The following is a 16628-nucleotide window of genomic DNA, read 5'->3' on the forward strand; positions in this document are numbered from 1 at the left end:
CCAGCCTCTGTCGAGGCCCCCAGTAAGCCAAGTGACGTGCTGGCCAGTGTTCCACCCTTTATCACCTTCCACACTCTCATCCTCGACATGAGTGGGGTCAGCTTTGTGGACTTGATGGGCATCAAAGCCCTGGCCAAGGTGAGGCCCTCGGGCAGAGGGAGTGCCAGTCACCTCCCACTCGCTCTCTCCCATACTCCCTTTCCTCAGAGTGTTCATTCCGACAAGTGGAGGGACACAGGCCCCTGAGGATCCCTTCTTCTCCGCCAGACGTGACCAGAACAGGATGCTCTGTGCAGAGCAGGGCCAGATAGCCCAAGACAATCAGTAGCTGAGGAGGGAGGCCAGAGATCCAGGCCCTGCTGTCCCACTCTGCCCTAGCACCCCTCTCTAGCGGAGGCCATCCCAAGTCCCCTCTCAGACCACCAGGAACCCACCTCAGGTTCCTCTGAGTAGAATCCAGCTTGGCTCTGGTTCATGGCCTGCTGCATAATCCCACACTCACCCAGACACTCCAGCATCAGCTGGCTCCGGCCAGCCAAGGAAAGAAGAAATGATATCAGTGTTCCACAACCTCAGGCCAAACAGGCAGCCCATAGGACACCTTGGATAAATGTATTCATCTGACAATGTTTCAACAGCCACTTCCAACAGCTAAGTCATCCAACCTCAGAGCTGGCTTAGATGGAGGAGAGCTGAAGAGAACAGGGAGCATAAGGGCCGACGTTATCATCGGCCCGGTACAAAGAAAGCTCCATCCCTAGTGAGGGGCTCAGCCTGCTTCCCTGGCCTGGACCTGGAGTTGAGGCAGGCCTTGGCTGATGCCCTGTCCTCTCTGGACCTTGGGCCTCTCCTGCAGCTCCTGCCCGAAACCACAGAGTCAAGAAAGAGATAGAATCTGTGAATCTAAGCTACTAAAAGCAAAGATCTGGCCCCATCAGAAGGAGCCATGGTGACTTTAAGTGCTAGCCTCTTTGGCAAAGCCCCATTTCCTCCCACTTTCCAGAAAAGCCGTCAGCCAACACTCCAGCGAGAAGTGGTGTGCTTTGCTGCTATTTTTATCGTTGGCTGCCAGGGCTCAGAGGGTTGCTTATTTGTTTGGCTTCCCCTCTTCAGAGCATTTTGTGAATCACTTTGGAGACCCACTCAGAACATTCCTTTCCTTTTGTCTCCCTACCCCAACACCTCTAGCTAAGCTCCACCTATGGGAAGATCGGTGTGAAGGTCTTCTTGGTGAACATTCATGGTAAGAGAAGGAGGACGTATAGAGGACTGAAGGGCTGGCGAGGGGTTGGGCTGGGAACAGGTCGAAGGGATGCTGAACAGTGAAGTGGTGGAATTGAGAGCACCCATATGCTCCCCCCAACTACTGCCTGTTCATAAGAGCTTCAGACACAAGTCAGAAGAGACTGTGACCAGAACGTGTAAACATCCCAGGGGTCTCAATAGCAGAGCAAGAGATCATGGAGTTCAAAAAGGACAGCTAGGATTCTAATTTGCCCCACCACTAATTTGCCATGTATCCTTGGCCAAGTTACTTTATCTGTCTAAGGATCAATTGCCATCTATGTAAAATGAGGAGGTTGACCCAATGAATTTGAGGATCTTCTCCAAATCTGAAAGACCATCAGTAAGCATAAAATACATACTACCCAGGAAACACACAGATACGCAGTTTTACATGCATACAATCTCCAAAGGGCATATATATATACACAGCCCCTGAAGACATGTCCACATAGCAGTGGACTTTCCCATCATTAGCATGCATGCGGAGTGCAGGGACATAGACACACAGCTCGTGCACCCAGACGCACAAGAGAATGTGAAGGGGCACACACTCACACACCCCACTTCCCACAGAGGGTCCGAGCCCTTCCAGGGGGCCTGCCCAACTTCAGAACTGCCTTGAACACATCCCCTGCTCCATGGGGGCCTCTCTCAGGGAGGGAATCTTCAATGGCAGTGACTGCGCATGTGCCCGAGTTATAATCAGAGCACCCTGACTGACGCTCCTCAGGAAACCTGCTTTAAACTTGGTAGGAATAAGGGCCCCACCACACACTGGAAGTTGCAGGAAAGGTCTGAGTAAACAAGAGAAAGGATGGACCTTCGGGGGATAGAACTGGCACAGCCTCCTCACAGGTGTTTTAGCCTTTCCCTCTCATATCAGCCACTAAGTACCAACTCCCTGAATCAAACTGCTTCCTTCAGCCTTGGGTTGGAAGGTTCAGTTCAGCATCCTCAAGCTCACGTTGCCCTCTGCTGTCCAGAACTGACATTGCAAGGCCAATGCCATCACCCTCAGATGCCCAGCCTTCAGACCTCTCTCTCCTTCCCTCGCCGTCCACCCCGACTCGCAGCTCCAATCCACAAAAGCTGTTCTCTTTCTGAAAGTGCTCTATTTCTCCCTCCAGCCCAGGTGTACAATGACATTAGCCATGGAGGTGTCTTTGAAGATGGGTGTCTAGAGCGCAGCCACGTCTTTCCCAGCATACACGACGCAGTGCTCTTTGCCCAGGCAAATGCCAGAGAAGTGGCCCCAGGGTGTGACTTCCAAGGGGTAAGGTCCAGGCACTCGGGGAATCCTAGAACCCAGGGCACTGAAACGGCAGGACCAGGGGCCTTAGAAAGGACACAGGAGACGTTTTGGGTTCCAACTCTAATTCTGAATCTCAGTTTCCTTACCTATAGAATGGGAACCTTAAACTAACATTACCTACCGCACGGTGTTTTCTTTTGTCTTTACTTTAGGAATAATTAACAGGTACGGCTTTTGTTTCACATGAAAGTATATTCCGTATATTATAAAATCCCTTCTTATATTAATGTCCAAGTCTCGCAAACACCCAAAGTGCATTGGGTTATGCCCAGTATTCTGGCATTGCTCATCCCTCCTCCTCCTTCATTCTTTCTAGAAGAGGCTTTAGCGGAGGGAAGGCAGTAAGCCTGCCCGTTTTAATTTAGCAGAGCTTAGAGATTTCAGGCTGGCGATGAATGAAGAGGCTGGATCTGAGTTTTGTCTCAGTTTCTTGACATTTTATTTACTAGCTCATAAGTGGGATGCAAATGAGCTACCAATAACACCGTCTAGGACTCCAGAAAGCCCACCCTACTGAGGTCCCTGCCCAGGGCTCCCAACCATTGCCAGGGTCCCCTCCAAGCTCATCCCAGCCCTTGGCCTCCCAAGACTCTATGCCCCAGCCCTCTCTAAACCCTCCACTGCTCTCTGTGGGTCATAAGAAAGACTCCTGGCCCTAGAGCAACCATTCGCTCTTTGCTTTAAGAGGCCGATGAAGGTGAAGCCATCTGTTTTAAGTGCTGAAAGCGTGCCCAGGAATGAAAGAGTGCCCAGAATGAAAGCGTGCCCAGAAACACACAGGACTTTGACTCCCACTCTCAACACGTGGAGGGAAACTAACTGGGGGAGAGATAGGTTTCTGGCTTGTGAACGTTGTCCACACGGCAAAAAGAAGGAAGAATCCTTCTCATTTATTATTGCACAAATAATGTCCAGTTATGATCGTTTATATATATATAATAATTTAAATCATATATAATATATTTATAAATTATAGAATATATTCACATATATAAATTACACACATACACCTTTTTTCAACAACACGGTGAGGTAGAAAGCCAGCAAAGCGAGTTCGATTGAGGAAACAGGGAAATGGATTCCCCGAGGTCAGGCAGCTAGTCACTTGTCCTTTTAAGCTAGGTAAACCTTCCCTGCCTCTAAAATGCCGGCAGAAAACAGACCTGACGCACACCTGTCTGGTGTCGGGAGGAAGATCACAGCGGTGCTAGAGTTTGTGAAGCGGGTGAGGGAGGGGAGGGAAGAGTGAAGAGGGTAGTTATGTGTCAGAAAACATGGTAACCACCCGGAGCCTACCATTTGCACCAGACTGTCATTAGATCACGGAGCTCATTCTGCACTGGTGTCCCCCCTCTAGGCTCCAGTGGACCCTGAGCTCTCCTCGTATGATTCGGAGGAGGAGAGCCCCAGCTACTGGGACTTAGAGCAGGTAAGTTGAGGGGTCGGGGGCTGTAAAAGAGGAAGAAAGGAGACCCTCTCAAATCCAAGATGTTCACCCTGCTCTCTCGCCTCGGGCCAGAACAGTCACCTTGAAGGCAATAACGTGTCTTTCTCACCTTTCTTTTAATAGCATATCTTAATTCTCTTCACTCCCTGAAAGGCACCTCACGGGAAGGGAGAGACACTGGACCAAGTCCTGCAGAATGAATATCTATTCTTAACTCTCCAACACATCAACCCCGTGACCCTGAGCAAGCCACATAACACCATCTGGCCCCAGTTTTTATCATTGCAAAATAAGGGAAATATGGGTAATACCTGTCCCATCTACCTCACAAGACTAGCAAGGGATTCATTTGTTCATTCATTAATTCAACAGGTATTTATGGAGTGCTTACTTCCTGCCTCCACAGTTCCAGGGTGGGCATACAGCCATGAACAAAATAAAGACCCCTGCCCTTATAAAACATATTCTTGTAGGGTCAGATGAATTCTAGGGGTGCAAATTCTAGCGAGACAAATATTAATGCACGTGACAGGCCTTAGAAGCTATGCAGATGGGAGGGGTTAGTATCCCCACAGGACCCTGTTGTTTCAACTTGAAAAGTAGCACTACCCCAAGGCCCTGAATTAAAAGAACCCAGAGAGAAACAACATCTCACTTTGTGTCTCCTCCCATACTTTGTGGGCTTGAGTTCCATGTCCTCCGAGCACACCTCTGGAAGTGTTAATGACATACAGGAGACATTAGGAAATACAGCTAGAGCCGCAAAGATTTGGCAGACTAATTCCTGGGCTCTCATGGAATCTCCAGCATGTTCCAAAATCCTGAGCAGGACCAAAATAGTTTATCAGACCCAGAAAGGACTTTAGAGCTTGTCTGATCTAATTTCATCCAACAAAGAAAGTGAAGCTACAAAGGGGGAGGGACATGTGGAAATCACAGCATACCAGAGGAGACTCCAAATTAGTCTCCAAGCATGTTCTTCTGTCACCTCTGGACCAGTCACCTCTGTCGCCTCATAGGCCGACCCTGCCTCTCTCTTGCCCTCACACACTCACACATGCTCACACACACACTCACTCACAATGCCTCCTTCTAGCCAGCGTCTGTAAGGTCAGCTCTTGGTCACAGCCACTGAATCCAACAGGTCTAACGCTGCTCCTTCCACGTCCCTTTCTTTCCCCGACAGGAGATGTTCGGGAGTATGTTTCACACAGAGACCCTGACTGCCCTGTGAAGGCCCAGAGGTTTCCATGCTGCCGCCAGAGTCGTTGGCACCTGGGACTTCGTGAAAGATGAGCCTGGGATCACGGCGGGTGGTGGGTAGAGGAGAGCACCTCCCCCAGGACTTCTGTTCCTCTCTGCTCTCCTCCTCCTGTCTCTCATTCTCCTACCTCCCTCCTGGCATCTCTAGAGCAAGCCAGTCTCAGCAGCAGGGAGAGCCACCTCCTCACCCTCCTGCTGATTCTCAGGGCCCTGACCAGCAATGAGCCAGCCTCCTGCTCACCCGCTGCACACATCCCTGCCCTGCCCGGCCCATGGCAGCTGACAGGAGCCCCTTACAGTCGGTCGGACTTGAAGCATGAGCCAAGAACAGAAGTGAAAGTGTGACTGCTGACCTAGAGTGCAAGCTTCAAAAGTGTCCTTGGCCTGCGTGGCTTGTTGTCAGGTGGTGTCAAGCTGTCACAAGACACAGGGGTGAAATTGCTTAGGACTCCATGGCTTGCCCCCTCCAGCTGCCCCAACTCTGTTCCTGGCAGCTCTATACCTCTGGGACCATGTACTCCCCACGACCCAGAAATCTGTCTTGGTGACTGCCCTTTTCTTCTTCATCTCCGGGCTGCTGGGACTTCCATGCCAATCAGCACATCAGACTTAAGCCTAGGGAGTAGCCAGGGCCCTCAAAGCCACCAGAGCTACCGCCCCAGGAGCAGTCTGCCAAGGCGACTGCCCCAGCCTCCTGAAACATTATCACTCTCCCTGCCCTCATGGGCTACTCCCTTCTAGTTGAGACAATAGAAACCCAAAAGAGAGGAGAGGGTAGCTGACAGAATCCTCTGCCAGCTTAGCAACCTGTACTAGTTATTCCACACTAAAGCTTTTGGAATCCCTCTTTGTACTGGAGACTTGCGGGGTGAGTGCTAGTGTCAACTTAGAGCAAACTGGTGGGAACTGGGTCCTAACAGTTCGCACTTTGTACTGGAGACTTGCGGGGTGAGTGCTAGTGCCAACTTAGAGCAAACTGGTGGGAACTGGGTCCTGACAGTCCCCCTGACCTCAGGGCCCATTGGGGAAATGTCTCCTCCTCTTGGGAAATCTGCCTTGTCTCTCTTTACTTGGCAAAGAGCCAACAAATTTAACTCTCTCTTGCCAGCTTGGGGCCTGAATCCTTCGGCCAGGCAAAGGAGGACACCCCCCAAGGACCAGCTACATCCCCCAACTAGGTGCAGAACATGGAGAAGGGCTGGCCCAGACTGGGTTTTCTTCCACAGGGATTCCTTAACAAGCTCAAGACCTGAGGTCACCTCCTTCTAGGAAAGATGAGAAGAGGGATTAACTTCCCTATGTATATATGGAGGTACTAGAGGAACCCCACTGTGACTTGCAAATAAATAAGTCCATGTGTAAGTGTTTGGGAAAATACCATGGACATGCACAGAAAACCTTTCAGCCTCTCACCACTGCTTCCTCCAAGCTCCTTCAACTTCATGACCCCTGCCCAACAGGTTGGGCAGGCCCAGCCCGGAAAATGTCCTAATTCCTAACTTCAGCCTGACCTGAATTGTGTGTCTGTGTGCTGAGTGAGCTGGTCAGCTAGCAAGTCTTCTTAGAGTTAAAGGAGGGGGTGCTAGCAAAGAGCCAACAGATTCTTGGCCTACGAGCATGGCTTCTCTGTGAATTCATTATGTCATCTGGCTGCCAATGGAACTCAAAATTTGGAAGGTGGAAGACAAAGTTATCTGGGATTCACCATGCCCAGCACCCAAAGTACCAAATTCTAAGACAAGACCTTAGCCAATGACAACTTACTCTCCCCTACTCAATCTCCATCGAAGTCTAGCTCAGGCCTAGGAGGTGGGAAAAGGTCACAGTCTCAGGTATGGTCCCTTTGTACCAAGTATCTAGATCCCTTGAGGACTTGATGAAGTCACCATTAACCCAGAAGGCAGCCCCGGCCCTAAAGGAGATTGCTGACTCACGATGGCCTGGAGTTGAGGTTCAAGGGGGCACCCTGCAATATGTCCAAGGTTATAAGTACTCACAGGGCCCACAGTGGAGGTAGGACTGGAAACACATGGGGTGGAGAAAGACATCAAAAAAGAAATACACGTCATTGTTGGAATACTTTGGAAAGAAAACACAGATTTGCATAGACTGCTCTCTGGACATGACTAAAGCAGGGAAGGAGGGCAAGGGCATGAAGTAATCCAGAATTTCAATACTTTTGAATGTTCTTAGTGATACCAACCTGTGATGATATAGTTCCTGGGGAAGGCCGGAACTCATGAGATATTTGTGTAATTTATTTAATTTAAATGCCATTCTCCTTTTGTTCATTTTGGTAATAAAGTGCTTTTGAAATGTGAACAAATTCATATATTTGGGTGGTTTTACAGAGAGGCAAAACAAGCCACCTCCGGGGAAAACTGGCCTTGCTTTGCACTGTACGTGGGGGGAAACAAGGAGCTAAGACTTCACCATGAGCCTCTCGCCTCCTCTCCACGTTTTGGTTTTCCACTCCTGTGAATGAATAAACTGACCCATGATGCAGCTGAAGAGCAGAGATCAGGGTGAGAAGACTGGGCTAAGGGATCCACACACTCGGAAGCGCTTCCCAGACCTCACTCTATGATTTCCGTGGCTATCAGAGGAGCGGAAGTCCCATCAGCTCTCTGAATATCCCTCACGTGCTGATTCTCCAACATTCATGAGATGTCTGTAAGGGCCAATCCCATTAATACTCAACGAAGCTCGCAGAATCCTTGGTCTAGGGGAGCATGCGATCTAAGCCCACCTTTTCCTCTCTGGTTTGTGAGACAATGCAAGGAGTGTAAGGACACGGAACTCAAGTGTCCAACAAGCTGTGTTGACTCTTAACTTTGCTAACAATAGGAAATGAAACAAGAGGAATCAGAAAAACAGCACAGGCATGAAGGAGACGGAAATATGATGAAGCGGAAAGAGGTGGACTAGAGAAACTACAAAGCAAAGGAAGAAGAATGGTCAGTTGGATAGAGATACATGAGAACAAAGATTAGGAGAGAGAGAGAGAGAGGGCAAAACAGGTGAGGGAGGTAGAGGACATATAGCAGAGGCAGAGAAGCCAGTGAGTTCTAAGTGATATTGATGTAAAATAATCTAATTTTGCTTTATCCTACTATTCAGCTGCCCTGCGAGATGTGAGTAAATTAGCAAGTAGCATCCCTCCCATTTGAATCATATATATGTGATGCTATCTTAGCCTGAATCCCTCTGGAAGCAGAACATAAGACGAAAGCTTGTGTCGGGCGTTTGGGAAATGATCTCAAGGAGCAGGAACGAAAGCCAGGAGGAGTAAAACAAGGAAAGAAGGAAAACAAACACAAGAATGAGTTACTGAGGTAGCCACCACAAAGGGCAACTGGGGCTTCACCCCACTAGGCCTTCCCAGGAGTTCTATGAAATGAATCTAAAGACTATCTTGGAGAAAGTTAACCATCATTCCATTTTCCATCGCTCAAGGTGATCCCTTGAGTATTAACTCTCCAACAATCACATGAATATAAGTGCAGACCAAATCCCAAAGGTGTTCAATGCCGTGGCATCAGAGAAGCCACCCAGGGGATGAAGGAAGAGGTATTCACGGCTCCAGGGAGAGCCCACCAGGTAAGACTACTCAAAACTATTGCCCCAACAGAGGCTTTAGCAGGAGAGTGTTGAGTGGTTCATAAGCAGCATCTAACTCAGATGCAATTCTTTAACTTCTCATCTTTAAAACCTATGTTTACCTTTTGTTGTAAAACTACAACGTGGCTTTAGCCATCTTTGGGAGTAGTTACCAAACATCCAGAAGATGGTCATGTCGCCGCCACTCTAAACTGGAATGAGGGACCTTTGAGACTGTGAATTCCTCTGATACTATTCCTTGCTTAAAAAACCAGGGTTCCTCAGAAATGGCTGATTCCAGGGTCATGGTGGGGTAAGTGCAAAATGAGTCTGGAACAACTTTTTATGCCAAAAAGCAAAGAATTAAAAAAAAAAAAAAAATGATGGCGTAATGTCCCAAGGTCACAGGAACCAAACTGAAGCAGCTTCTACTAGTCAAATGTGAAACAATTTGAACATCAAAATAATTAAATACAATGATTAATTTTATTTTATGTTTTAAAAACAAATCTATCTATTGAAAGAATCTGAAAATAGCAATAAGGCTTTCAACAACATTTAACAAATTTTCAGGATGTTAACAATATGAAACACTAAGAATTTACTTCGAAAAATCCAAAGCCTTCCAGATTACCCCAACATCATGCTGCTTAAGGGCTAATACTTGCTTTTTGTCTGAACAAGTGAACTAGTATAAATGCCACTCTCTTCTTGACCTAAAGCCGGGAGTTAGGTTTGGCTCCCTCAGCCTGCGGGAGGCTGGCCCGGCTGGCGGGCAGATGGCGGTGAGAGCCCACCTCCAATGGTCCAACACCAGGCTGACTGCTGAGCACACACTGAGGTCCAGATGCTGAGGCACCCAGAGGAGCAAGAGTCGGGGACAGCACTTGATCAACATGTGCACAGACGGCAGAGATGGTGCTCAGGCTGCAGAGCCATCTCTGTAGACCCTGCCAAGGGTGGCCGCATGTGCGGCCCTGGACCCTCCAAGTGGTCAAGGTACAGGCCTGCCCATCACTCCAGAAGTAGGCCCAGAGTAGGCACCCAGCCCTTCCTTTCCTACCAATTTAGCAGATGAAAATGCAGCTCAAAGACAAATCAGTCACTCAAAAACAGGTCCGTATTTAGGACGCCTAAGGCCATGGGCCAAGGCCAAGTACAAACTGAGCCTCAACTCCAACCAAGGGCCCCACACAGGCTCTGGGCACCAAGAGGCAAATACACATGCACATGCTCACACATGCCCCACCCGCTGGCTGAGGGAGGAGCAAGCGCTGGAATGAGGGAGTCTCCTGGTACCCCAGGGCCCACAGGGAGAAGTGAGGAGAATCAACGTGAAATGTCGGCACCACTCTCCACACTAACCTGTTTGTCCCAATCGTGTCACACAGGACCATGGCTTACTAACTGAAAGTCACCCATTTCTCTCCATGGACAGTCACCCACACCTGTGGTGACCATGCTGGACTAGACAGATGGTCCCAGCACATGTCACACAGAACACACGTTAAGTACAGAACAAGGCTCCATTTACGAACCTCTGTCCCCTGAAATCTTCAATGTGTGCACAATAAAATCTGTATATAAGCACCTTGGAGAGTTTAAAAGAATCGCTAAAAAGTATACACAGGATTTAAAATATCTTCTGGGGCACAGAAGGTGCCAACCCGGATTCACGAGGAATGTGAGTCCACCTCTTACGAAGGCACCACCAGGCTCATGGGCCACCACGTGGCACTCTGTGGCACCTGTCATGCCAAAGAAGGGATAGGAGACGAGGGCCAGAGACCAAGGCAAGAGGGTCTGGGCAGCCTCAGTGCAGACCCTTTGAGCAAAAGGGAGGGAACCCACGCCCCTCCTAGCCCCACCAATTAACCACCAACTGCTGTTCATGTAAGTGTTCTCTATGAGAGAGAAGTTTTAGGGAAAAGGTGCAAGCTTAAGCGGAAAATTGTGGTGGCTGAAGGAAGATTTTTGGCTATGAGACATGTATTTTCGACACCAAAAGATAGATCTATCCATTCTGATGCCCTCTGAATTCAATCAACTGATTCATGGACGTTTCCTAACAAGCAGCTCAGTGTCCCCGCCCTGGGGACAGGCTCTGACTGACAAGATGGATATGTGGTATTGGCTTCAGAGCTCTGGCTGCTGTTCACTTGGCTTATTTAGAAATGCAAAAAGAAAAAAAAAGTCAGATTTAAAATGTTGAAAATGGCTGATCTGATCAACAAAAGGCAGATTCCAGGCTCTTTCTCTGGCTACAGACAAGTGATGTGACATCTGATGCCTGCACAGGTGTGTGACTGTTTACAACATACATGTTCAGGCCAGCCTGCTCCCAGAGGCTTAGCAGAAAGGAGGCAGAAAAAAGAAAAGACAAAAAGGCTTCAGGGCTCTGGGGTCCCTGAGTGCAGACGACAGGAGCACAGCCTAGCCTTCCCCGTCATCCTCGCTGACCTCCTTCTCTGTGAAGTGGGCCTGCCTCTTCCACACATTCCAGTGCAGACACTGGGCCAGGCTCTCAAACCAGTCACTCACAGGGGCTTGGACACAGATGGAGGGGAGCATGTAGCAGGAGGTAGTGATGCTGATGCTGTTTCTGTGACAGATCTCCTGTCTCTTTTGTCCATCAAAGGACACCAGGTGGTGTTCCTTGCTTCTGGTGACAGCATGATCTTTAGATTGACTGCTGCGGGGATCACGACAGGCCGGAATGACAGCGAGTGGGGGCAGATGGGCATGATCATGATGGCCAGCATGTTCAGGTGGATCATGGAAGCTCTGGTTGTGGCAGCGTATGCTGTGCTGTCCTTCCAGGTGGAGACAATCACATCATCGCTGTGGTGTCGAGGTGCCCATCCAGTTAGACATCCATGTTGGACAGGTAAGAGGCAGGGCCTCTGTCGATCACCACTTCCTTCGAGACCTGATACTGCATGACCTGCTTCCCAACCTCCATGTCCAGGTCCGCAGCCAGCACCCTCTTCTCACTGGTCCCATTGGAGATGGCCAATTTCTTCTCTCTGAGCTCCTTCACAATCTTGACCTTCAGCCAGCTCCAAAGAACAATAACTGGGTTCCCCTGTATCACCTGAGTAACTTGGGTCTGAAAGTTCTCCACGTTGAAGCGGGTCAAGAAGCCCAGGGAACCCAGGCGAAATGCCATGACCAGAGGCGCACTGCCCTGGAAGACCAAGGAAGTGTAGAGCAGGGGCCCATCTGCCACTCCACCCCCAGGCATACGATGACAACGGTCTGGTTGGAAATGTCATCATAGTCTTCTCTGAAAGTGCAGAACTTTCTCCCTGGTCCAAAGCTGTCGGTGTTCACTATGGTGGGGTCTTCTAGAACCTTCTCCACATGCATGACCACGTTGTTCTCCATCAGGTACTCACAGCTCCTTGAAGGGCTGCAGCAGGCTGGTGTCCTGGATCTTGTTAATAACGAGAACACTTTGGGGACTTGTTCTATTTCAACCAGTGGCCGGCAGGGTCCTATATGTGCATAATGTTCTGGGGATTGGTTCTACAGCACACAGGTCTTTGGTCTGAAAGTGGTCACTGGGCACTGCCAGTGCAGAGAGCTTGTCCTCCTGGACTCCTTGGTGCCCACCAGGGCAGGTAAGATGGACAGTCTGTGAGACTTGGCCCAACCCCAGATGGCCTGGCCAAGCACCTAGTCTTTGTCCCCAAGACACATGGGGCAGCAGTACGAGGCCATATCTGCACTCAGCCCCTTCCTCAGTTTGACTTTTTCTTGCTCCATTTCCGCCGTTGATGAACAACGGGCTGCAGTCAGAAATGGATCCTGTTTGCTGCCACGGGCACCTGCGGGACCACTCCCTCTCCAGGCCAAGCCAGCGGACCCCACTGCTGCTCATCATCACTAGCTGGCCCCTAGTGCCTTGGCCATCTCCTACCCCATGGCCGCCCAGACTGCAGCGCTGGCCCGCCAAGCAGCAGTGCCACAATGATGAATTTTAAATCATTAAAGACAAGAATTGAGTTCATCCCAATGCTGATAGATGATAGATAGATGAAAGATATTTAGATGATAGATGATAGATAGATAGATAGATAGATAGATAGATAGATAGATAGATAGATAGATAGATAGATAGATAGATGATAGATAGATAATTATAGACACTTTGTAGTATTTTTTTTATCTGGGAGGATTTGTCCCCACCTAGAATATTTTAATGATACAGTTTTCTTATTCAAGACTATGGTATTCCTTTCCATTTAGCTAAGTCTCCTTTGATTACCTAAGTAGTATTTCCTTATATAGATCTTACACATTTCTCAAGTTTACTCCTATTTAGATTCTACCTTGTTTGTTGCCATTACAAATGGAATCTATTATTGTATTTTCTAAATTGTTGTTTGCATCTATAAAGGCTATCGATTTCTGTATATTAACGGATACCCATATTACTTACTGAATTTTCTTACAGTAATAATGGTTTTGTAGTAATTTTCCAGTTGATTATTTCAGATTGGCCAAATATACATCCTATGTCTGCAAATAATTATAATTTTACCTCCTTTTCTTTGCACCTCTAATCTCTAAATTTTGTACCTCCAATTTCTTTCTCTTGTTTAATTGCCTTAATTTAATACTTGCAAAACATTGTTAAACAATATTGGTGATAGTAGACATTCTTTTTTTGTTCCTGACTTTAATGAAAAATGTTTCTATTTTTTTCTCATAAACATGGTTCTTGGTTTAACATTGGAAAAATATATTTTATTATTTTTATATTTTATTCTTTTATCAAGAATGAATGTGTAGAGGTCAATATCCAGCATGACAGTGTAAGGAGCTCTACTCATCAACTTCCCCATGAAACTAGTGACAATGTTTTAAAAAAAAAAATTTTTTTAAGCCTCTAAAAATGGTCCTAAGGGCAAACTGCAAATGAAGAAACATTTGTTCAAGAAAATCTAGAAATTTTAGTTTTAAAACATGGAAATCTGTGATACCTAAACAAAGACCACTGCCTCCTTCCCTCCCCTTTCCCAACCTAGCAAGCCAAAGACCACTCCAGACCGCTACAGCCAGGAACACAGGCCTCCCCCTCCCACTAATTCCCAAACAGAAGGCTTTCTTCTCAGTAGGAATAGGATGTCAGCATTTCTCATTATGCCTCCAGGGACCTTTTGTTGAGGCTAAGTCCCAGGTGAGTAAGGACTCCTTTCTCTCCTATTCTCAACTTGTGTAATGGGGGTTCTACCTTGGGTACAGTGTGCTGAGAGTAGTGGAGCCCCAATCATCCTTGCCCTAGAGTGGGAGGCAAGGGTTTCCCCATGAGGACAGGCAAGCCGAAAAAATAAAATCTCAGGTTGGGCGGAGCAGCAGATTACCTAGCACCTGGCAAAATGGAGCTCGAGGCCATGAGCAGATACACCAGCCCAGTAAGCCAGGCTGTCTTCCCCCATCTGACCGTGGTGCTGTTGGCCATTGACATGTTCTTCACCACCTGGTTCTTCATTTATGAGGTCACCTCCACCAAGTACTCTTGGGACATCTACAAAGAGCTCCTCATCTCCTTGATGGCCTCATTCTTCATGGGCTATGGAGTCCTCTTCCTTCTGCTCTAGATCGGCATCTATGTATGATCTCCCAAGGGTTCCATCTAGGCAGCTTCACCAAATCCCTGCTTTTTAAATTAATTTTTTTTTTACTATTGCTGGAAGTGTTCCATTTGCTTTAAATGCAGCTCACAGTAAAGGTACATATGTGGGGGGGAAAATCTCAGGTTGCTGACCACCCCCCATACACTAAGTGCTGAGCTTCTAGAACAGGAGTATCACTCAGAGAGAAACTTGCCATTGTCTCTACCTCCAGGTCCAAAGCTCTGGCTCAGGGATTTTGCATGGGGGAAGAAGCAGGGCATAAAATAGATAATATAGATAGCTCCTTATTTTTTCCCAAAGGAACTGACTTCATTTTTAAGGGAGCATGGAAAAGCTCAAGCCTGAGGGTACTCTCAAGAACAGCGGAGGTTGTGGTATAAGTCAATTGGGAGGATATTTGTGGATCCTGAATTTAACAACAATACAACCTAGACTGTAGGCTGGCTAGTTTGCAGGAAAAAAAAAAAAAAGCAGAGGTGGAAGGAGCCTTCCTGGGATCAAAATGAATATCAAGCAGTGAACTCAGAAACTATTCCTTCAAAGAAGTCACAAGGTGATTGGATTAGTTTGTACAGCTATTTATACCCAGGGCATTATGGAAAACAATAGAACAATCAGCCAATAATTAGTAGAGTAGAGGAAGAGAGACATACCAATACCATTGTCATCTCAGGGTGACTGTAGGCATACCCTCAACTGTGCCTCCTTGAGGAACAACGTCAGAGGTTTAACTCTATGGAGTGAAATAGACTTTACTAAAATTATCCATCTAGTCACTAAACAAATAAACAAGCAAATAACACCAAGAAAGAGGGGAAGGAACCAACAGATAGAGTTGCTACAATATGTGATCTAAAATGTTCAGTTTCCAACAAAAAATTATGAGGTGTGTAAAGAAAAATAAAGTATAATTAATACAACAGACAAAAAAAAAAGGGCAAGAGAAAATGCCTGTGATGGCAACCAGATGTCAGATTTAACAGAAAAAGGTTTCAAAGTAGCCATTACAGATATGCTCACAGAACTGAAAAAAAAAATGACTAAAGAAATGAAGGTATCATGACAATGTTGCATCAAATAGAGAATCAGTAAAAAGATAGAAATTATTTTCTAAACATGGAAATTCTGGAGTTGAAATGTCTAACTGAATTTTTTTAAAATTCACTAGAGGTGCTCAATAGTAGATTTGAACTGGCAGCAGAAAAAATTGGTGAACCTAAAAGTAGATTAATAGAGATTACACAAACCAAAGAACAGAGAGAAAAAGAATGAAGAAAAATGAACAGAGCCTGGGAGAAATGTAGGACACTATTAGGCACAACAACATATGCATAATGGGAGTACCAGAGGAAAGGAGAGAGAGAACAAAACAAAGCAGAAAAAAATATTCAAAGAAATAATGAATGAAAATGTCCCAGACTTATTGAAATGCAGTAATCTACACATCCAATTAACTCAAAATAGGTCAAAGATCTAAATATAAAACCAAAAGATAAAAAACTTTTAAAAGAAAACATAAAAGTAAATTTTTATGACATTAGATTGGGCAAAGAATTCTTAGATATGACACTAAAAACATGAGCAACAAATGAAAAAAAGGTAAGTTGGTCTCATCTTAATTAAAAACTTTTGTTCTTCAAAGGACACCATCAAGAAAGTAAAAAGACAATTCACAGAATGGGATAAAATATTTGCAAATCATCTATCTGATAAGGAACTTGTATCTAGAATATGTAAAAATACTTACAACTCAGTAATAAAAAAACAAATAACCCAATTTGAAAACAGAAAAAAAGATCTGAAAGACCATTTCTCCAAGGAAAATATACAATGGACAGTAAGCACAGGAAGAGATCCTTGACATCATTTGACGTCAGGGAAATGCGAATTAAAACCACGATGGAATACCACTTCATACACACTAAGATGGCTAGAATCAAAAAGTTAGATGATGAGTGTTGGCAAAGATGTGAAGAAATCAGAATCTTGATACACTGCTATTGGGAATGCAGCCACTTTGGAGAACAGTATGGCAATTCATCAAATGCTTAAACATAGAGATGTCATATGACCCATC

At 46.5% G+C, this 16628-nt stretch overlaps 1 protein-coding gene and 2 pseudogenes across 1 annotated transcript in view; 2 read left to right on the forward strand and 1 right to left on the reverse strand.

The window, feature by feature from the left end:
• Positions 1–5280, forward strand: part of SLC26A9 (solute carrier family 26 member 9) — a 20933-nt gene extending 15653 nt beyond the window's left edge. Inside the window, exons 17-20 of the mRNA XM_011372966.1 lie at positions 1189–1243; positions 2415–2560; positions 3957–4028; positions 5233–5280. Of these exons, the coding sequence (XP_011371268.1) occupies positions 1189–1243; positions 2415–2560; positions 3957–4028; positions 5233–5280 (321 nt within the window). The remainder of the gene's footprint in view (positions 1–1188; positions 1244–2414; positions 2561–3956; positions 4029–5232) is intronic.
• Positions 5281–11342: 6062 nt separating this feature from the next.
• Positions 11343–12689, reverse strand: LOC105300737 (annotated as a pseudogene).
• A 1575-nt stretch (positions 12690–14264) lies between these two features.
• On the forward strand, positions 14265–14515 carry LOC105300654 (annotated as a pseudogene).
• Positions 14516–16628: the final 2113 nt, after the last annotated feature.

This window comes from Pteropus vampyrus, unplaced genomic scaffold (assembly GCF_000151845.1).
Source record: "Pteropus vampyrus isolate Shadow unplaced genomic scaffold, Pvam_2.0 Scaffold217, whole genome shotgun sequence".
NCBI lineage: Eukaryota > Metazoa > Chordata > Mammalia > Chiroptera > Pteropodidae > Pteropus > Pteropus vampyrus.